At 37.5% G+C, this 21,622-nt stretch overlaps 1 protein-coding gene across 27 annotated transcripts in view; it reads right to left on the bottom strand.

The window, feature by feature from the left end:
- LOC113665420 (semaphorin-5A) overlaps window positions 1-21,622 on the bottom strand; it is a 32,174-nt gene that overhangs the window by 3,763 nt on the left and 6,789 nt on the right. For 7 of the 27 annotated variants that reach the window (XM_089182182.1, XM_027181093.2, XM_089182183.1 and 4 more), the window contains 23 exons: window positions 19,175-19,242; window positions 18,677-18,753; window positions 17,263-17,388; window positions 11,832-11,937; window positions 11,652-11,697; window positions 11,497-11,541; window positions 10,847-10,936; window positions 10,035-10,143; window positions 8,975-9,103; window positions 8,512-8,633; window positions 7,719-7,827; window positions 7,042-7,099; window positions 6,435-6,579; window positions 4,735-4,931; window positions 3,993-4,051; window positions 3,576-3,655; window positions 3,243-3,290; window positions 3,019-3,095; window positions 2,415-2,492; window positions 2,141-2,190; window positions 1,549-1,686; window positions 1,016-1,234; window positions 343-513 (listed from right to left, as the gene is read on the bottom strand). In XM_089182182.1, coding sequence (XP_089038308.1) covers window positions 343-513; window positions 1,016-1,234; window positions 1,549-1,686; window positions 2,141-2,190; window positions 2,415-2,492; window positions 3,019-3,095; window positions 3,243-3,290; window positions 3,576-3,655; window positions 3,993-4,051; window positions 4,735-4,931; window positions 6,435-6,579; window positions 7,042-7,099; window positions 7,719-7,827; window positions 8,512-8,633; window positions 8,975-9,103; window positions 10,035-10,143; window positions 10,847-10,936; window positions 11,497-11,541; window positions 11,652-11,697; window positions 11,832-11,937; window positions 17,263-17,374 — 2,188 coding nt within the window. In that variant the 5' untranslated portion in view covers window positions 17,375-17,388; window positions 18,677-18,753; window positions 19,175-19,242. Of the gene's footprint in view, window positions 1-342; window positions 514-1,015; window positions 1,235-1,548; window positions 1,687-2,140; window positions 2,191-2,414; window positions 2,493-3,018; window positions 3,096-3,242; window positions 3,291-3,575; window positions 3,656-3,992; window positions 4,052-4,734; window positions 4,932-6,434; window positions 6,580-7,041; window positions 7,100-7,718; window positions 7,828-8,511; window positions 8,634-8,974; window positions 9,104-10,034; window positions 10,144-10,846; window positions 10,937-11,496; window positions 11,542-11,651; window positions 11,698-11,831; window positions 11,938-17,262; window positions 17,389-17,633; window positions 17,866-17,939; window positions 18,528-18,676; window positions 18,754-18,973; window positions 19,329-19,390; window positions 20,064-21,622 lie in introns of those variants that run through there. The other 20 variants (XM_027181091.2, XM_089182194.1, XM_089182189.1 and 17 more) reach the window with 14 other exon arrangements.

Here is a 21,622-nt window from a genome sequence, read left to right as displayed (position 1 = left end):
AACAGAAGAAGATCTCACTATTTTCTGCCTGCTATCTCGTGAAGATGTAATAACCATTTTCACAGTGGTTACAGCAGAACATTGCGTTAACTGAAAATGGAGCGATCTGCAGAAAGACGCGCGAACGATTAAGACACGCCTTAACACGTTAAGCCGATGACTTTGAAGCAGTGCTTGGCACAGAAGAGTGCAGGTGACAAACTCGTGAATGATTTTTGACTTGCATTTGATTGGTGGAGAAGATGACGTGATGACGTGATGACGTGATGACGTAATGACATGATGATGCAATGAAGTAATGACGTGATGAAGTTTGTGTTCACTTTCCACAACACTTCTTACCTCCACAGAGATCTCTTTGTTTCTCGCAATCAAATGTCTTGTTGAGTATTTCAACACTGATGTTAGATATGTTATATCCAGTGGTTTTAAAGATCACTTCAAAATGAACACCCTTGTTTTCCGATAGGTTTAAAGATCTTGTTGGGTTTGTTAACAGCCGTTTTTCCACCTCTGATCGACGAAAAAACAAAAGACAGGAAAAATTGTAAAAAAAAAAAACACACACACACACACACGCACAAAAGGAGTTTCGGGCGACTTTTTGTCAAATAGGCGTTTTACAGGTACAACGACTTGTCTGAACACTTTTGTTGATGTTGTTTATTTTTGTTGTTGTTGTTGTTTTGCTGTTTCTATTGATGCTTCCAAAAATTTGGCCCTCAAAGTTAACTAAAAAAAAGCAAGCTTAAGGTAAACATCAATTTTTCTTTACGCTTGGGAAGGTAAACGATATAAAATTTCTCCGAACACAAAAGTTTCCTCTCACACAAAAATTTGTAAAAAATTCAGCTTTTTAGCTGAGTCATTACGAGAAACCATGAAGACCAATGAAATTAGACATTACTTTTTAACATAACCCTTAACTATACGCACTAAACGACTCACATTTTTTATTAACCAGTAAGTGCTGTAACTTTAAAGTAACAGAAGACCATTTACCAGTACTTCTTACCGTGTTTTCCCAAGTTACAGGACTCATATTGCACAGCCTCTCCTACACACGGTCTCCCTCCTCTCCTGGGGACCGGATTAGTACAGTTTCTTGTCCGCTTTCTTACCCCAACCCATGGCTTTGTTTCACAATCCGTCCAAGTATCCCATGCACTCCAGTTGCCGTGTTGCACACCATACTTCTCCCATTCCTCTCTCTCAGATCCGACAATAACGTTCACTGAAACAACAACCCAAAAAATCTACTAAAATCGGCCATGGGAGGTAAACAAATCATCAACATCTTTTTGAACATTAATTGCGAGTGAAATAGTTCCAGTTTCCAGGGAGAGATCAACGCGACTGTTGAATAGTTAGCCTCCATCGGAACTGAATGAATTTGCCTGTTTATCACTCATTTCCAGCACCTCCCCGCTACTATCTATAATTGTGTAGTTATTAGTGAGTCATCAGTGTTTCAGCGGTAATTTTAGGACAAAAAGAAAAGGAAAATAAAAAATACGCGTAGAAGGAGAAGGAAAATCCTTAGCAAACCTGTGCAGTTTTCAAATCGTAACTCATATCCACCCTGACAGGAGGAGTTTTGCCTGTCCTGGCAGGGACGAAATTGGCATCGACAAAGATTTCCATCACTGCCTTCACAAGTTTTCCAAGGGGACCATGCGATTTGTTCTTTAAAGATATAAAACACACAACAAATTACATTTTTTGATCAGAGCAAAACCCAGTCCTTCGATTGGTAGTATAAGAAAGAAAGATTTTGTATCTGTTTTGTTGTTGTTGTTCTTTGATAATTTAACCTTGAAATTTACTTTCACTGGCATCTGCGTAACATCCATTGGGTAAAAATCCGAAAGTGGTTGGATTGGAGACTTATACTCCATAAGATCGGAATTTCTTCAGAAACATTTTAATCAAAAAATGTAGATCTTATTCAGAATTCTCCCTTCTAACTGCAACACCTGTCTACATAACTTTGGTACGAGAATTTGGTTCCTTATCATTCAAGACTTTATAACTGACCATTTCCTCTAGTCTCATCAACTGGTTGCTAGGTAACGTCTTGATACTGTTGGGGGAAGTAACAACTTGATCACTTTAAACAGAGCACGTAATTGATACTGACCTGTTGTCTTTGGACAAGTACTCGAGCCTTTCCTCAATTTGTTTGAATCTCTGAAAAGAGTATTTAAAAAAAGCAAAGGTTTTTAGAATATCACATCGGATCCACTTACTGCCAGAGTGCACTTCGCTAGTCTGCGAACTTGTCCTCATCATTTCGCTCTGCAGAACGCGCGGTTCTCCGCCCGAGGGAAGATTTGAGAAGAGTTTGGGATTATTACAGAGTCCACTTGAAAAATTTGTTTACGTATTTTTTTTTTTTAATTGATGTTACTGACCTGGAGGATAAAACTGAAACACAACGCCTTGTTTCCTTGTTCCATGCACAATAAGGATCAGAAGCAGATATACAGGACCTGAAATACGATGATGGTGTCAGAAATACAGTAACTACTCTACACGAATAGTTAAGCCATAGCTAATGGAGGAAACTCATAAGGAAAGAGAGGAAAAATCTAAGTGGGAGCTCCTAGTTAAAAATTTATGGAATGCTAGTGAACGATGTACACGGTCATATCTAAAAAAACCGCCACAAAAACATGTCGCAAAGAAAGGTTTCCTGAGCACCTTTCTTGACTCAGGGTTAGGCCTTCTTCGCCCCTCCCCATTCCCCTCATTTCCCTCCTCCCTATTTCGATAAACTTTCGATAAGTTTCCGATAGTTCACTTGTCCAGTTAAAAACAGACAGACTTCCGTCAAAAGGTCGAAGGTTAACCAAGAGTTTTCTTGCCTTCAAGTTTTTAAGGAAGAACAGAACGAAGATTGAGGCCTTAGCGAGTACCCAGCAGTTGCACTGAGTTTTCTTTTACCATGTTTCAAATTCTCTGAAACTGCCAGAACCTATTCCTTTTTCTTGTTTTAGTTTTACCCGTACCACTCACCTGCGGTGTGTGTGACTACCACACTGCTCTAGCCTCAACTTTGTAAGAGCTGTGTCTGAGCCGAAGTACAGGATATGCTGTAGATAAAACAAAAAATACGACGTTGAACAACTAATCATAGACTAAAATACAACGATGAAGAACCAATCACAAACCTCTAGGACGACACTTTGACTACTCAATTGAAATTCACATTTACTAGTAATTATGAGACATTATCTTACCTGTTTTGGATCAATCGTCATAGCTTTTATGACCTCTTGTCTGTTGATCTAAAACAAATAAAGAATTTGTCCATTTCAGATTCATCAAACCTTGATTTTCGACTAGCAGGTAGTCACATTGAAGTCACTTCAGTATTTTCTAGAAATTGATTCCAGTCCCTCAGTAACAGCTACTGACGACTAGACAATCTCAGTGAAGGCAGTAGTCACCTCGACGCTGATGATGACTTCCGCTCATGTTGTTGATCGAAACGCTAGCCACTACCACCGACAACAGTTCTCTTCAAAGAAGACCGATCGACCTTAAGAAATTATCATGGCAACAATACTTACCGGAAAAAGGTCGATTTCGGTGAGAAGGCAGGGTTGACGAGAGCCAGCAACTTGTGAAATTTTAAGCACAGATCCTCGGTCTACAAAAATAAATTTCATTATCTTTGAGCTAGCACTCTGCTACTTGTGCCGATGAGGCTAGAGGCAGTTTAGTACGGTTAGAGTTCTCCGAGAAAACGCATTGTGCTTGGGCAAGAGAACTCCCGCTATCGCCCTTGCCAATCAAATGCAAGTTATTTGTTACCTGGGTATTTACCATGAATTCTTAATAGTTACGTGATTGGCTGAAATGATTGCTTTCTTTTTGGTTTGAACACACCCAAATCAGAAAGCGATTTATTGGATCTTACAACCTCGGATTTAAGAAGTAGTGCAACTCTATCTCGCAATACCAGGTGCCAAGTATGTTGGATTTACCTGTTGATGTGTATACAACAGTGTGTTCACCAACTTTGTCCAGAACAATGGCTGTCATCCTACCGCAAAAAAAAAATTCTCCATGAGTAATAATCAGCGACTGTTAAGGACACGTTCAGTCACTATCTAAGGTAGTCAATTTTTCTACGCAACGATAATCCTTACAAAGGTAATTGTAACGATAATCAACGATGCACTAGGATCCAATTTTCATCTTTTAGCTTTAAAAACTTTTCAGGAAAAAATTTTGTTTTTCTCCAATGACTTTAACTGAGTTTTGTACAGGAGCAAGTGGATTACCCAGCATTCATAGTACTTCGCACAAATTCCTTCACTAGATAATGTTGACAGTTAACATTTATTGCTAGACAAGAAAAATGAAAATTTTAGGGGCTTATGCTTTCCTTTTCATTTATTTTCCTCACTTCCCAGGGGCTTCTATTAGATGACAACATACGTGAAAACGTGAGAGTAGACAAGTGTGACAATGATACTAATGACGTTAATAAAATAATGATGATGATAATAATACCAATAATACCAATAATAATAATAATAATAATAATAATAATAATAGTAATTTCGTACCTATAAAGCGCTTCTAATAATGCTACATCAAAAGTACTTTACAGTACCACTACATTAAAATGTTGTGAAATTGGAATAAAAAAAGTAAATTGTTTCACACGGAAAGGAAATAAAGATCCTCGAGTATCGAGTCACGGTACATTCGTGAACAAACCTGATCCCATCTTTGACAAACCAGGCCTTGTTTCCTTGCTTTTGAATCGAGTCGAGGTTGGTGGGTAGCACTGGATCATGCATGAGAGGATCGTGCGAGAGGTCTTTATACACGTTATAAACCATGTTCTTTGTTCCCATCATACCGTCTGGGACTGGACGGGGGTTAGGAATTAAGTACTTCTCGTTTACTTTGCACTGAAGAAAATAAATATTTACAGCATTGTTAATTATTAAGTTGTGAGTGTGGTGGGTGAGTTAATTAGTAAGTTGTGGGTGTTTTAAGGACGAAAGTCCCAGGGGGTGCAATGCGATGGTGGTCCAGGCAGTGGAGATACCCATAAGGCTCTCCCTTGTGGTGGCAGCTGCATGTAGCCTATGCTTGCTTGCTCAGCTTTGCTCTGCTTAGCTCACTCTGCTTGCTTGTGGTGCTGTGTGTAGTTGTTGCCTGGCATAAGTTCTGACATTAGCGGGGCATCCCTGTGGTGTTAGTCCCCCGGCTTGGCATAGCCTCTTTCACCTCAAGACCGATTGTGCATGGTTTCCTACCACATCCTCCCAGAGGTGACCTAACTGGCCAATGGGTATCTCATACAGGGAAAAAAAACAAAGACCAGAGACAACAAGTCTCAAGTTAGCACGCTGGAATATCCGCACAATGCAAGACTCTGACAAAGCTGACCAACCACAAGGATGCTCAGCACTGGTGGAAGAAGAACTAGCTTGACTGGACATTCACATTGCTGCTCTCTGCAGGGTGCACTTTGCAAAACAAGGGTCAATCAAGGAGCATGGAGCAGGATACACCTTGTACTGGTCTGACATAAGCAGGGAGGATCATCGCCTTTCCAGAGAAGGCTTCATGTTGAAGAACACGCTGGCTAGCAAGCTGACCAGCCTCCCCCTAGGACACTCAGATCACCTCAAGCCCTTCCACCTTACCCTCCAAGGCAATCAATTCACCACCATCATCAGTGTGTATGCTCCCACACTCATAGCAGACCCTGCGACCAAAGAAGCCTTCTACATCAACTTAAGGTCCCTCCTCTGAAAAGTAGACAGCGGGGACAAGCTCATCATCACGGGCAACTTTAACACAAGAGTGGGACAAGACTACACTGTATGGCCAAGAGTTCTGGGATGCCATGGATTTGGCTACTGCAACGCCAACGAGTGCATGCTGCTGGAGCTATGTGCAGAACAGGGACTACAGGCTGATGTTGACTACAAAGACTGGCAGATGCTTGCACCTGACAGGGTCGAATGGAGGTCAAATACGCAACTCAGCAGTTGGAGGACTCCATAGTGAACACTGCTAAGGAGAAATGCAAGCATCGAAAGGAGTTGGCCAATCAAACAACACCCCACAGCAATCAGACCTTCCCCTACCCCAACCATGTCAAAAATGTGTAAATCTTTCTTCTCACTGATCCTTGGAACGTGAGGAATCTGCCCATCACCATCATCAATTAGTAAGTTGTGATAGTATCTTTACGTATGAAGAGTGGGAGTAACCAAACACGAGAGGGGGGGAGGGGGGAGACTTGGTTTAACACTTGTTTCTCTACTATATTTATCAGAGGAGTCTCCCAAGAGACCCATAGCCCTTGAATAGGAACATGACTTCAGTTATTTGGGAGTACGGGTTACGATACTTTTTTCCCCCTTTTACAACAGTGGGTTGCCTGTGGTATACCTTACCCCATCAAAATACTCTTTGAATTTGTTCTCCACCGTCACCCACTTTCCATTTCCTGCCTCTCTACTATCGAAAAGACTCGTGTAAAAAACATTATTGACATCTGTCAAATTGTACACACATATGGCTGATGATGGCGGGCCATTGCTGGAAAAAGAAGTGAAAGAAAATTCCAATGGGTATTACCAGAGATTAAATAAACTAGCTTGCAGTAATTTACTAGGTAATTCATTTCCCTCAATGTTTTTGTTAGTTTTCGTTTTTTTTTTTCTTCTTGGGGAGAGGGAAGTGTCATTATTTGCGAATTCCCAAATGCAAGCTCTAGATTTGCAATTTGCAACTTGGAAAGCAATTCTTTACTGACCTACAAAGTTAACCCTCTGACCTGTTAGAATGATTAGCATTCAGTTTCTCATTTTTTACCCCTCAATCACACATTGAGGTCATGCAAGTAGAGGAAATGATCCAAACTAAAGAGTCCCACACCCAAAGAAAAAACAAATTCAATTTTTTCCAATTCTATTTATCTGCACCTTTTTCTTAATTAATTCTTGTATTTCCTTCAACAATAGCTACCCAAGAGCAGAATGGAACTTATGAAATACTTACGGATGAGAGGTGAAAATTGCATGAAACAGGTTGGTTTCTGAATCCCACCAAACATCCTCTGCCAAACAAAATAACATAACAAAGTCAGTTTTCTTTTCTGTATTACACCACAGCAAAGGCCTAAATTATTTCCTCATGAGTCAATACGTATTTTGTACTGTGTTAACCCTTTCACTCCCAAAATCGCATTAGCAATTCTCCTTACTGTCTACCATACAGTTCTGGTGATGTTGGTTTGGAGAATTTGGTATTGGGTCAACCTATATTCCCTTAATTTCTATTTTTCTTTATTCTCATCCCTTGTCTGCTTGACATTGTATTGATATTGTAAAGAGAAATTCTGTCTTGGTCACTCATGGGAGTTAAACTGTTAACCTCTTAGAGCGACTAGCATCTAATTTCTCTTGACAACATCATGCCCAAATAGGAATAAGAATAAAGGAAATGATCACCAATTAAAAGAAGCTCTTGATTGTTAAACTCATTCTTCTTGTCAGCACCTTAGGCAATCTACAGCATAGAGTACAGTTTGGAGAATATGCTATCTAATATTAGGGTACAATGGGTTAGGTCAATCTAAATGGCACATAAATATCATTCCCTGGTTGCCTTACCATCAAGTTTCCTTCTCAGCATTATATAATAATATGCCATATTTAATACTAAAAGTCACTTACGAATTTCATTGAAATAAACTGGATATTCTCCTCCATCAGAACAAACAAGTTTGGCCTTCTGGTAAGTTACAAAGTACTTTCTGAGGTTAGACTGACCAGCATAGTCACCCTATAGAGAGAGAGAATTTTCTCATGATGAAGAACATCAATAAAACATACTTAACCCTTTAACTCCCAGAAGTGATTAACATGAAACTTCTCCCAATAATATCCATACAGTATCCAGCAAAGGGCAAATGAGAATTCCCAAACTTATTAGGCAGAAGTTGTTATCTTGATCTTATACCAAATTTGCCTAACTGGTTTGCCAGGAATTGTGTAAAAGCTTGAGGGGAAAATTAACAATCAGATCTTGGGAGTTCACAAGTAATGACTGAGTATAGTTTGGACAGAGGGAAAATGCCTGATTCTTAATCGTGACATGTGCTTAAAGTGTTTATTGGTGAGTCAGACCTGCCCTGACTCACCAATAAAGCACTTTATCATATGACCACTGCTCTTTCTATTTAAACCTTTTTCCTTGCATTTTATCATCTTGCATCTTGAAGGGCCTTATGCTGAGCCACCCAACTTTCTCCAACTCTGTTTCATGTTTTTGAATGAAAGCCCACACAGGGCAGTACAGGTCATATCGTTATATCTAATTGATGTTATTTGTCATTTATCTAGCATGCTTCAATTTATTAGCTGCCATACTACAGCAATTCTTTTTTTCAAAACTAACTATGAGATTTTACTTCCCAGATCCTTGGTACAGATATGTTACAATTATGAAAAAAAAGCTTCCTTGTACCTTACATATACGTGCTACCCTGGAGACTTTATATTTTCCACAGCTCTTACATTCCATTGTCCGCTCGCGAAAAAAGATGTACACATATTTCCCAATGATGAAACTCTTGACGAAATGTACATCTACATGAATAAAAGTTTAAAAAGATTAAATGCTGAAAATGTCCTAAAATGCTGGAAGAACAATTACGTCTAACTATATGCAAATTGTTCAGCATCACATTCTTGGCCAAGCTACTGAAAGCACTCATTGTGCAAATAGCACTTATCTAGATTTCAATGCCAAGAAAACAAATATCTTCTGAATCCAGACCATCATTAACGCATAAGGAGGGTCTTCACCAGACCATGGAGGGCATGCAAATGTAAACAAATAGAACTGCATTTGCAGCAACCCTATGCAACTACTCCTGGCATTATTTATTGACACTAATTATTCCCACATAAATATTGATCAAACTTACCAGAGTAAAAGTCACTTTCAGTCATAAAATCAGTGGACACTTCACTGATTCTGGGCTTAAAACTTTTACCATGAATCATGGATATTCTTGATGCTAAGTTTATTGTTCCTCTGAAGACTCTCCCATTTTCTGTAAAAACCCAAACAAAGCAGAAAACTTAAAAGTTAAGAATCAGGCGTTTTTAACTACCTAGTCTCAAATTATACACAACTCACATACCTTTTGTGTTGTTCCAGATACAGAACCAAATTATTACATTACTTAACTCTTTAAGCCTAGAGATTAGATTGTTAATTCTCCCCTCCAGCTACTACCTATCTCCTTGCAAATTAATAACAAGAATTTGGTGTTTGATCAAGATAACTATTTCTATTTCAGGGTTAACAGTGACTCTTCTGAGACAGGCTCTTCAGTTTCAGTTACATAAGAGGCATTACAGAGGAGAATGGAAAATGAAAGAACCAGAATATAGCTTTGTAGTGCAAGTCAAAAAAAACCAGAACCTTAGCTAAGGTCCATTTCCCTGCAGTATTCACCATTACTAACACAGCACGCAGTCTTTGTGTTCAATTTTAGTTTTAAATCTCTACAACAATAGCAACCACTTCACAAGGGCAACAAGATGAAAACACATCTTTACTGCCAAATTCATTTTGTCAATAATCTTTTTGCTGTTCTTTGATTGTAGGTTTGTTGTCGTAGATACTTGTACTAATAATTTTTTGGTTATTGAAATTTTCAAGCATGAATTGTAACCTAGTTTGAAACAAACTGATATTTACACCTTGCTTGTCAGGCTTCGGTTGTTAGAAGGCTCGATAACACTGTCCAATGCAAAAATCTCTCTCCAGTGATTAGCCAAGTACATTTTTTTTTTACCCATTGTGCACTGGACAGTGATTTATACAATGGAAAACAATATTATTTTAGAATTTGTCACATCCTTTCTTGAATGCACACTTAATTTGCATACCCAAAAAGCATTAACCTTCCTGAGGATTTCTCATGATCTATTAAGTGTAGTGGGAATTCACCCAAATAAAGTGATCTTGACACAAACCTGTTATAACACCCGTGTCATTTTGACTTGGTGTGCTATAATAATTTTCATCAGCTATAAACACATTCTGATTACTATCTCTGCCTGGAGCTGCATTCAAATTCGTCCTCTGAAAACAATAGAGAGACTAGTGAGTGATTTAGAGCAGAAATTCTTGAGAAAAAAGCTTCAACCACCATTAAAATGAGCACATTTCTACTGTAAGAGAAGAAAATTCAGATGTAAATCCAAACAATCTGATTGGTTCTTATTTCGCTGTCTTGGTCTGTATTTTGCCATAGCAACTGTTTCCATGTAAACAGTCATAAGCCATGTATTTTTGGTAGCAAAGGCTGGCAAATTCAAATTAATCAAGTTTGGCCTGGGTGCCATACAATAAACAACTTGATAACCTTGTTTGCTTGAGCTATACTGGGGTTTATTAGCCATTGGTCCGCACTGCCACAACCTCACGTCAATATTCCCCAGTACAACCCTTGGGCTCAGTAAGTACGACATTAGTCTTCACCTCCCACTTGAGACATCCTTTTTTTTACAACTTCATGCAAGACACTTCTTTCCCATGTTATTTCCAACCCTTCATATAACTCTGATTTTTTTAAAAGCTTGGTCCCTAAATATTGACTTGCTAGTTTTAAATGTTTTTATCCCAATCTGGACCTTAACTTATGGAGGCCAAGGCATCAAAATTATAATAAACTTGACTGGCAGGAGATAGAGGTCTCACGATATTCCTGCTTTTCAGGGAACTGAGAACCTGCTCTCAAGTTCCTTTTTATCTGGATTCAATAAGATGGTACATAATTACTTACATTTCTCCAGATACAGCCCCTTGTCAGACAGATAAATATCCTCTCCTCAAATGGCAGCATTAACTTCACATAGTTATGGCATGAAGGATCCTGCAATCGAGATGTGATAGACAACACTTAATAACAGCACTCAATCAGAAAAAATATATCTTGGGTAATTTACATAACTGACTAATTTACATGAGGGCATGGACCCTCAGGGGGTGGAGGAGTGTGTCAAAAAAAGACTCCATGGAAAATAAAAGAAAGCTTGTCATCTCATGCACAATGCAGATCTCACATTATGGTCCTTTGAGGGAGGATTCACAAAGAAATTTTAAAAAAAGAGAACATTACAGATTTTGGAATATTTGCTTGTAAGTGTTTTGAGGAACATAGATGGGAAGCTATACTTTGTAGTTTCATTACAAGACAGCTTACATTTCCTAGATTACTAAACCCCTCCCTCGGCTTCCTCCTACCCAGTCTGTTAAAATTCTGGGGTCCATCTCTTTGCCAGGGAAATTTGGTGAATTTTGAAAAGCCATATCATAAATTGCATCACATTTCAATGAAAAAGAGTCGGTGTTAACTTAAAGGTAATTAATTACAAAGCTCACAAAATGTGTATACATTGTATAGCAATTTATCATTTGAAGCTGTATAATTACCTGTCTTTTATCACATCCAAGGCTTTGGGTGGTCAAATTCCAAGACTAAATGAGATAAACAAATCTAGTCATTAGTACTCATTAAAAACACACCAAGTTTAACATTAATCTGAGAACAGCCATCTCAAAACAGTACTGCCAAAATTAGCCCTTACTTCAACACTATTTATGTTTCCCAGATCCACTAGGAGTGCATTGTCTCTGCAAAACATAACATTAAATATATGCAATATCCGCTTCAAGATGTCTACAAAACAGTAAAACATCAGAAAATGAATCTTAAATAATCAGGTCATTATGGCACCATGAAAAAAATTTTTAGCCTAATAACTCACCTTGCTCCAACGTGTAAGCGATTATACTTGATGTCAACTGACAATACTGAGTAGTTTCCAATCTTTATTCCTCCTGTTTTCAGTGTCTCCAGGTGGGGCCTGATATCTGGGAAGGTAACAGAATTAATTGACAAAACTTTGGTTCCTTTGTTCCTTACATAACCAGAAATCAAAAGCAAGCATTATGGTGAGTGCAGAGTCTTGCTTCTTCACTCTTAAACTTGCAAGATCTGATACTTAACAAATCTTCTTGCTGTTATGTGTGAAACCTATATTTCCTTTACAGTTCATTCAAAAAGCTTTCACCCAATCACCCCCAAAGTGATCATAGAATAATTTCTCCTTGCAGTTATCAATACATTGACAAGAATAAAGATAATAAAATGAAAAAAGCAATCTCAGGGATATTGCTTGATTCAACACCAAATCCTTAGAACTTAAATCATAAAAAAATGCTTGGCAAATAGAGATGAGAATTGATAATAAGATCTTGGGAGGGAAAGGTTTCGGTATTCTTATGTCAGTGCAACAACCTCCAGCTGATAATTTTGTCTATTTTCATTGATTGTGTACTAGAAAATGCAAGGATTTTATTCATCAGGGGTTGCTGAATTCTCTACAAAAAAATTGAAATTCCCTTCCCTATCTTAACTTCAGATGTAAAGAACATTATCCTCTCAATCTAAACACTCCTTCAGCATTCTTTAAACCCAATTATGCATTGAAACAGTGAATTTACATGTTCATCACTTCTAAGGAATTTAGGAGTTGAGTCATCTGTGTAGCCTAGGCCACAAAGGGGGCAAAAAAATTCTCCCAGGAAACTACATGCCATCAACAATGGCCTCCATATTTTTAAAACCTACATACACAAGCTAAGAATATCACAGGTTTCAAATCAAAAATCACACCATAAATAGTTGATGTGTATCAGATAAACCATTACCTAGGGAAAGGTATTAGCTATAATCATATATTTTTAAGCCATAACTAGGAAATAGATCATCTGCTTTTAATAGTTTTTAGTTCTACGATACATAAGATCTGATATGTTAATCCTATTTTATTTCTAAGAAGTCAAGATTTTAGAAAAGCTTGTGGATTAAGAGGCAAGGAAAAAATTCCTTCTTTAATTAATGACTTGGTCATCATCAAACGGGTAACAAGGTGGACTTCAGATACCAGAGATACATTTCTGCAAATCTCAACATGTCATTACTATTTTCATTTTGATAAATTTATGAAATTGTAAGAAAAGTAACTTGTATCAATATTGTAGATTAGACTCCTGTTAGGCATGGAATGGATTTCTTGTCACAAAGTATTCTTGTGGCATATAATGAAAAGTATGACTGTCCAAGTTAAATGCTGTTGGCTAAAAGAGGAGCACTAAGGAGTCTCGTCTTATCATAATGAGGATCTGCCAAGGCTTTAACACCAAAGAACAGTCCTAAGACTAATACAATTAGCTCCAGTCCTATTTTACTTGACATGAAAGAAACTAAACAGCTAATTGATTCTTATTTCACTGGCAGAACAAACACTTTTAATTAAGAAGTACAGTTTAAAGTCCCACAAAATCACTTCACCCAAACAATAACAGAATCTAAATTTGTAGAATGCAATAAATGTTGAGACAACAGTGATCCTTGTTCATTTACAAATCACCAAATTCATCTTGTTTATGGAATCACAGCCAAATAAACAACACATTTTAGAGTTTGTTTGTGTGAACATATCTGTGCAGTAATTTTTTTGATCTCCAATCAGCCAATCTGTCAGTTTAATGTAACTGAATTCCTTAATTTAGCACTAATTACCTTTGCAATGCAAGATAACAAATGGACAGACATTTTGGCTTCAAGACTATCAAAAATTAGTTTCCCTCATGTTGCAACAAGTAAACGAGTTTCTTTTCACATTAAGAGTAAGTTCTTTGTAAAATACTTTAGGTCACTCATCTTATACATAAGTAAAATACCGGTTCGGTATTAACGAATCAGGATGTATTAAAACGTAATTTAATTATAGCATGCAAACTACGTGATTGTGTTATAATCAGCTTGTAAGGTAAGTGATACATTTGGAACCTCTTGGCCGTCAGGCAAACCACTTACATATGTCTCATATAAGATTGTTTCACAAAGGAGGGTGTATTCCTAATCCAAAGTGGAATGAGACTTGATAACAACAGTACAAAATGTTATCAAGTGCATCATCTTTACTACAATATATCCAACCAAATTCCCACTTGGACATTTCTACCTGAAATTTTAAAATGTCAAGGAGATCTAAGGGTTACTACTATTCGGTCTATTTAGATCTTTAGGATGATGAAATGTAAATCAAAGCTTTGAAACCTCAATATCTCTGAGGAATTTAAATAGACTCTGGCACAGTGAGGTCTTTATAAAGAAGACTTGATATTAGGCAAACACAACCTTCATTAACTCCTTAACTCCCAGGATCTAAGAATCAAGTCTCAACTTCATCTGTTGCCCATTTCTATTTATTTTAACTTTGATAAATTAGTGTCCAACCACACTTCTTGCAACCTTTCTGCATGAAAATGTATTGATATCACTGGGAGACATTTTTTTCCCTCACTCAAAAGGGTGAGAGAGTTCAACAGACATTAAACATACTCCAATTTTGTCTTAGTTCCCACATTTAAAGTTAAAACTCCCTTCAAGCGATCTTTTTAGTAACAAATATAACTTGCACAAGAATAGACTCACAACATTTGATTTAAATAATTAATTAGCCAATGGTGCCTATCATGGAAACTCCAATAGACTAAACAGTTAAGGTTGGCATTATTGCATATTACCATACCCTGTATGAAGGAAACAAAGGCATGGGTCTCAAGAGTAATGAATCAAAACAGCTTTGATTGTTCTACACAGAAAAAGTTAAGGAAAACAGCACCTCAAAGGAAAAATTCACATTTCATTTACAGATGCCAGTCTAGTAACTAAAAGTACTTGTCACTTCAAAATTTCTCTGATCACCCCTGACATTGATATATATATTTTTAGGAACCATCTCCCGCTCCAGAACACAGCTATTGATGACTCCAAATTTGTTATTTCAAAAACTAAAACACTGTGTTGTCTTGAATCAAGACATTTCCCATGAAAATTATGTTTGATTGAATAGATCCTATGCAAGTATATTCAATTTGTTATAAAGACCAAAAGCAAAATAATTTGATCAGATAAACATTGATTAGTTTTGCTTTAGGGTAAAAGGCAATTTTTTCATTAACTAGACCATGAAATCAAAATGGGTGGAAATGATTTCCATTATATCTGGAAGGAGCCTTTTTAGTTAGCAGAACATTAATCAATAACTGACAGCTGTACACCAAATTAGTAAGTGGCAAGCTCATTATCTGCCAAAATCCTAGAATACCATGACAGACAAAGAGATGAAATTTTGCAAAAAAAAAACAAATTACTAACTCTTGTCCTTAGCTTTATTGATACCTTAATCATGTTCTGGTTGTATCCCAGTCACCCTTTAACATCAAGATTGGAAACAAACTTCTTTCAATGATATTCAAAACACTGAATCAAACTCCAGTCATTATATTATCATCTGGAGAGGCTCTTCAACATAGAGACAGTTGAACCCCCAAATATCACTGAGCCTTTGTGTTTCCTTAATTTTGCCTGCAGCTAAGTAGACAAATTTGACCATATCCCATTTTCATTCAATTTGATTTCAATAACAAGTACAATTTCTCAGTGGTCTAGAAGGAACTCATTCATAATAGATGTTTGTTAAAATTGTTCTTTTACAATTCTACTGTTGAGAGGGTCATGGCACACTTTAGTATGCAACACAACACACTCCTAACCCAATATCAAACAAAGCCAACCATTGTGCACAAGTCAATTTAACCAAAATCCAACCATTAAGCACAAACCATTTTTTTAAGGCAATGCTACCATACAAAACAAAGGCATCAGTGTTTGTGCAAGGCTGAAGTAGTCAACAACACTTGAGCCCTTTTCAATATCATAGCACAGTTCATAGTACAGAACATTTGGCAAGATTTTCATTATTTCACACCATGTTTGTTGATATTTTTCAAAAAAAATGGCAAATAAGTTCCTTGATTTTCTTGTTGTGGGTATCTCTTCTAAAATTCTCAGAGATATGCAAGGAGAAACAATATTTGAAATTAATAGACTTGCCTAGGAACAACCCTGGATTGAAATTTTAATGCAGCCTGTATTACCCAAAATCTGACCCTTTACATCTAAAAATACACATGTAGTTCCATCTCTGTGTTTTATCAACATTTAAAGACAACGCATGGCGTTAAGCTGTGTTATTTTAACCTATCCAATAAAACAAGTGCAATAACTTTGAAAAATGCAATTGCTCATTACAATTTAATTGTTGCTCAATTTTATTCCAATCAAAGCTGAGAAATATTCTGATCAATTAGGTGAACTCATAAAATAAGGAAAGCCTCTGCGTTGGTTGCAATGTAATTTTTGTTAAGCTTCCTTTGTTTACTTTACAACTGTGCTAATGAAATGCCGATGAAAAGCTAATTGATATTAGACTACAAGCTCCAATGCTTCTGCGTCTAAAATTTCACTCCAGTGCAAATACAACAAAGCGTACCTTCAGAGGAGGAAAAGTCACGCCAAAAGACAGTACATATACAGGCCTATTCCGCATGAAATTGCATAGTATATGACGAAGTCTCAAACTATTCAATCAACTTGAAACAAAAGATGTTTTACCGCCACTCACAAAACATACAATACATTTGCATTTACTACAGTGCCTCTATTTACAACCTGGTGTTTTAAATCCCCATAAGGTTTGTAAAGCAAAAAAGCACTGACCCTCTCAGAAGGGGTATACGCATTGAGGTATTTCGTGTTTTTTCCTTTCGTGCAGCCGTTTGCATCAGTAGTGGGTAGCAATATCTGATAGCTAAGTAAACTTTATCAACCAAGTTTCACCTGCTTCCCGACGCAAAATATTTTTAACAGCCAAAACATTGAATAATTTTGAAGCGCCATATTGATTTTTGTACAAATTAATTATGTAGTGATGCAAGGACCAAGTAAAAACGCTCTTTAATGTCGAAGAATTTCAATATCTTCAAACTGATTTAAAATTACTTTGTGTAAACTATGAAATTCCCTCCGGCTGGGATGGTTTATTGTAGAAATACACTGTTCAAGAGGGTATGAAGTTTCCAAAACAACCCTCTTAAGAGGCCTTCCTTAGTCATCACCGAAAACACCGTGACAATACAACGCCAAAATAGATGAAAACTGACAGAAATGTCTCCGTACATGAAAGCAGAATCTTTGCGCTAGCGTGATTTTCATTCAACAACTCGCATGTAGTTTCATGATAGTACGAGGACGGGTCGTGTGTGCACGAGTAGAGAACATACCTTCGAATTGTGTTCTTGAGTGCGGTTCTCTGTTGGACGCCACCACAATGCATCCAGATAATATTGCGAAATGACTCAGAAGTAGCATATACAGCCCGTTCCGTTGCTTCATTTCTTACAGTTGGGCTGCAAATTGATCAGACGATAGATTTGAGAACTATTAAAAACCATCACAATGGCTACATTAGATACATGAGAAGTAGTAGGTAGTAGTGTTACAAGACTAGACGCACGATGCGATATCGTACTCAGATTTCATAAAACAAACCACATTGTTTGCAGATAAAATAATTCTGCGTAAATTTTAACGTAACAAATACGACAGAACCGTTTTCACGTAAAAATATTGTTGACCTCGATGGAAAACTTACATTCTACGCACTAAGTGTCGCTAAAAGTTCGAACAAAAGGTAGTAGTTGACTGAAATATAATACTACCAAGATAATTTGCCCTGTTAACTACAAAGCGTTCTTGACTCCTGGATTATCACGCATTGTGCTAAAAGTTTCGCCTTCTTGTTGAAATAAGCCCTGAAACTGTCAAGATGGTCGGACGCACCGACCGTTAATCGTATACAGGAATGTAGTTAGAGTGACTGCAACAATCAATCGACACAAACGGAGTCCATATACGGACAAATAAATCATGATGGTTTCACAGTTGTATTTATACTCACTAAAACACTGTTGCTGAAATCCTTAATCAAACCAATTATGCACTTCGACTTTTCACAGATTGTGTTTCTCCTATGAATTCTCAACGACAAACTTTGAGTGTGTTGAGCCAAAATGAAGCCAGAAGAAGACTTGCTTATATATTCCGGCAAATTTCGCGTTTAACATCGATGAATTCGATCACCCAGGCAATTAAAACTTCTTAAGGATAGACTGAAATATTCAATACTCGAGAACGTAGACGTTTGGTCTCGGTTTTCGACTAGAAGCTCACTGGTTCTTCTTATGCATTTAGGTATGTTGACAAATGAAACACTTTAGCAACGCCATGTTCCATTGGTGGAGACGATCAATACTCGAGTGCTAAATTCATTCGTCGTCATTTGCATTTGAACCTTTTTGCCGCTCATTCGATGAGTGAAATGAACGGTGACATCACGCATTGTTTAAGATTAAGCGATGAAAACTACGCAATAGCTCGTAAAAATTCAATTTAAACTTGACATATGCCGTAACACTAAGAGCTAGAACCCACACAAATGTAAAATTACCATAATATAATCACATCTGGCGCTTCGTACCTTGAGATCTTTCTTGTCCTGTACGTTTGAATATTTATTAAAAGAATCTATTCTTTCCCACACCAAAGTACTAATTACAGGCTTTCCGAAATAAAGTGGATACCACAATAAACCGCAAGTGATGATTGTATTCTAAAAAACTTCAACTGTGGGCTTACCTCTTCCCGTGCAAGTTTACCACTTCCTTTGTGTTCAGTTGCCAAGCTGTTCTTCTTAGTCTGACGTCGTGGGTAAGCTTTCCAAAAACAAAAACAAAGCATTAAGACTCATAATTCAATTTGGCCTTCTCTTTGTCTTACTTCTGTGTAAAATTCGCTTTCGAAAATTGTATCGGCAGTTACACAGCAAACCGCTTCGCCATAATCATAGACTTGTTACGTCACGTACGCACTTGAATACATGACAGGCATTTATGCGTCTGATCCAAAAAGGTTGATAATTGCGGGGGAACTCACAAACAATTACGGCAGCTGCTTCTTTTCCACACACAGCGCATTAAACTAATATTCAGCGGACTGCATTCCTCTTAGCTGATACCCTTTCAACGTTTCTCAATCAAATGCACTTCGCCTTACTTCGGAAATCTAGTTTTCATTCACACTCGTTGGATTAGGCTACAGTCATGGTGGCAGGGGTCGCAGTTTAAGTCCACTCACTTGATGTCTGCTACTAGCCAATGCTCCTACAAAATTCAAACTGTGCAGTTCAAATCTTTTCAATTCTCCTGCGAAGACAAATGCATAAATTCTCTATGAAAATCTTTATGCTTGCCATCTGTCGGCGTGCTTCGATACCGTACACCACACGATTAGCGGGTGGAGAACAAAAGACCTCCTTCCGCCTCCATAAAATTACCCAACGTGATCACTAACCATAACCCAACGGGTTGCTTTTGTGAGTCAAATGAGAGCTAATCAACTAGTAAACGCAACAAAAGCCGTAAAAAATTCTACTAGAACAATTCACCTTTCGAATTCGTCGCGTGGAGCAATCAATCAAGCCCGTTCCAGGTCTCTGCGCGTTTTTTATGGCATATAGCACGTCAGCAAACAACAGTGTTTTAACGAATATCGATAACGATCTTGTTTCATCGGGTAAAAATGTCAATCAATTTAGTAGCGTCTCAGTTCGCAAAGTCTCTCTGTGCGACGGCTGTTGAGGGGGCCCTCCATTATCTTCACCAATGGTAATAAAAGAAACTTTAATCCTGCTCAGGTCGCATGTTCACACACGACAATGAAGAACTGAATTAACTCACCGCCTGAAAGTCAGTGTATTTACTTTTAATTCTAAAGCTTTAATAAATCATTCACAAATGACACCCACAGCCATTCAGAATATTTTCAAGGACGCCGACCACTGATGTTCTGTTCTATGTCATTCCTCGCTCATTTCGATTCTTTTCCGCATAAGCGAGACTTATCGTGGAGGTTCACTTGTTAGAACACTGATTGAATATCGCTCTTCAAAAACATTACTTTTTTGCTCCAAGAAGTACTCGATCTTTCGAAGATGTTAACAAAGTTGACGTACAATTTTCATCGCAATCTTAAGAAGGATTACCGGGCAATTAGTTGAAAATTTGTTCTTTACCGCACCCGAAACTCCTGTTTGTTCCGATTACGTTTGTTTGGTTTTGCTTTTTGTTAATTACTCCTAATTTCCTGCCTTTTAACTTCTGCAACACACAGATGCCAAATGGAATTCCTGATATTCTAAAAATAAGCAAAAGAAACTATTTAATGAGCGCAAAATAAACAAATATATTATGTGATTGTCGCTTGAAAACGAGGAACAATTGATCGGATGGAATTGCCACACTGACGTAAAATTTGAGGAAATACGTCATCAATGGTGGGTCTCGCAAAAATTGCTTGAAATTCCTTAATAAGCAAACGGTTCCCTTTTGTATTTCACACCTAAGCCGTTGTTTCAAAGGATAACTTTCCTTAGGGCCTGATTAGGCAAAGAAACTAAACCTCAGAAAAAGTCTTAACGAAAACAAAACCAATATATTCTTAGGAGTTTGGAAACGGAAGTTGAAAAGAAATGACGTTAAAACATCAGAAAACGAAAAAAGAAAAATGGAATTTCAGAGAAAGATCACAGCTAAAATTTCTCGTCAAAGGATACCTAAGTCTAACAATGACTCATAAGACGCAATGCACAAAACAAGAAGAAGCATGTGGAAGCAAGCACGTGCTAATGCATCTTTCAAGCACATGTACGTTCTAGGGTTCCCAGAGCCGTTCGAGAATTTTGAAGCCATCGGCGTAAACCATGTACAAGATTATTTCGCATGTCATTGACTGAATAAACTTCGACTCAATAAAAAGCCGCTGATCGGGAATATGGGATTCCCTCCCAAACAATGACTTCCTCGAGCACGTACCTCGGTCCTCCTCAAGTCGCGGGAAGGAAAAAAGGCTGTGCGCGAGAAAACGCCGACTGGGAAGCCACGCCAAACTGAACTCTGAAAATGTCAGCTTATTTTCGGTGAAACTTGATTCAAGTTTTTCAGTATCTCAAGAAAAAACTTCCGACCTTATAGCTAATATTACTCTAACTTAGAAGAAAGTCGTTGCTCCAGATCTGCCACACTTACGTAACCGTCCCACGATCAAGACGAGACACAGTCAGTGTCCACTCTTGTGATGTAATACGTACATCCTGATTTATCAAAATTCGTGCCAACGAGAATAACTTCAAACAGATTTCCATGCACTCTTTTTTGTTATAGGGATATTTTTCCAGCAGAATATTGAGGCTGAAACTGGGCAATTACGTTCACAATATATATAAAACTAAGGCTCCATTAAAATCATAAATTTCTGTTCGTTCTCTATTTTACACACGAAGGATTTGGTAAACTCTCTCTTTTTTTCAGAAGAAATTAGCATGATTTAAACCGTACCCAATTTTGATCAAAAAATGTATAAAATTTCCGCGATAGCTGGTCATTTAAAACGATCAAGAATCATGATTATGTAAGAAGTTTAATGGTGTCAATGATGATTAACCATAAATTTTTATTAATGTAGCAATGTAGCCAAGAATATTCAGTTTGGTTCGATCAAATCTATTCAAAATGATATCTAAAAGAG

Source organism: Pocillopora damicornis, chromosome 9 (genome assembly GCF_964200805.1).
Source record: "Pocillopora damicornis chromosome 9, jaPocDami1.2, whole genome shotgun sequence".
NCBI lineage: Eukaryota > Metazoa > Cnidaria > Anthozoa > Scleractinia > Pocilloporidae > Pocillopora > Pocillopora damicornis.
This window is presented reverse-complemented; position numbering and strand designations above follow the sequence as displayed.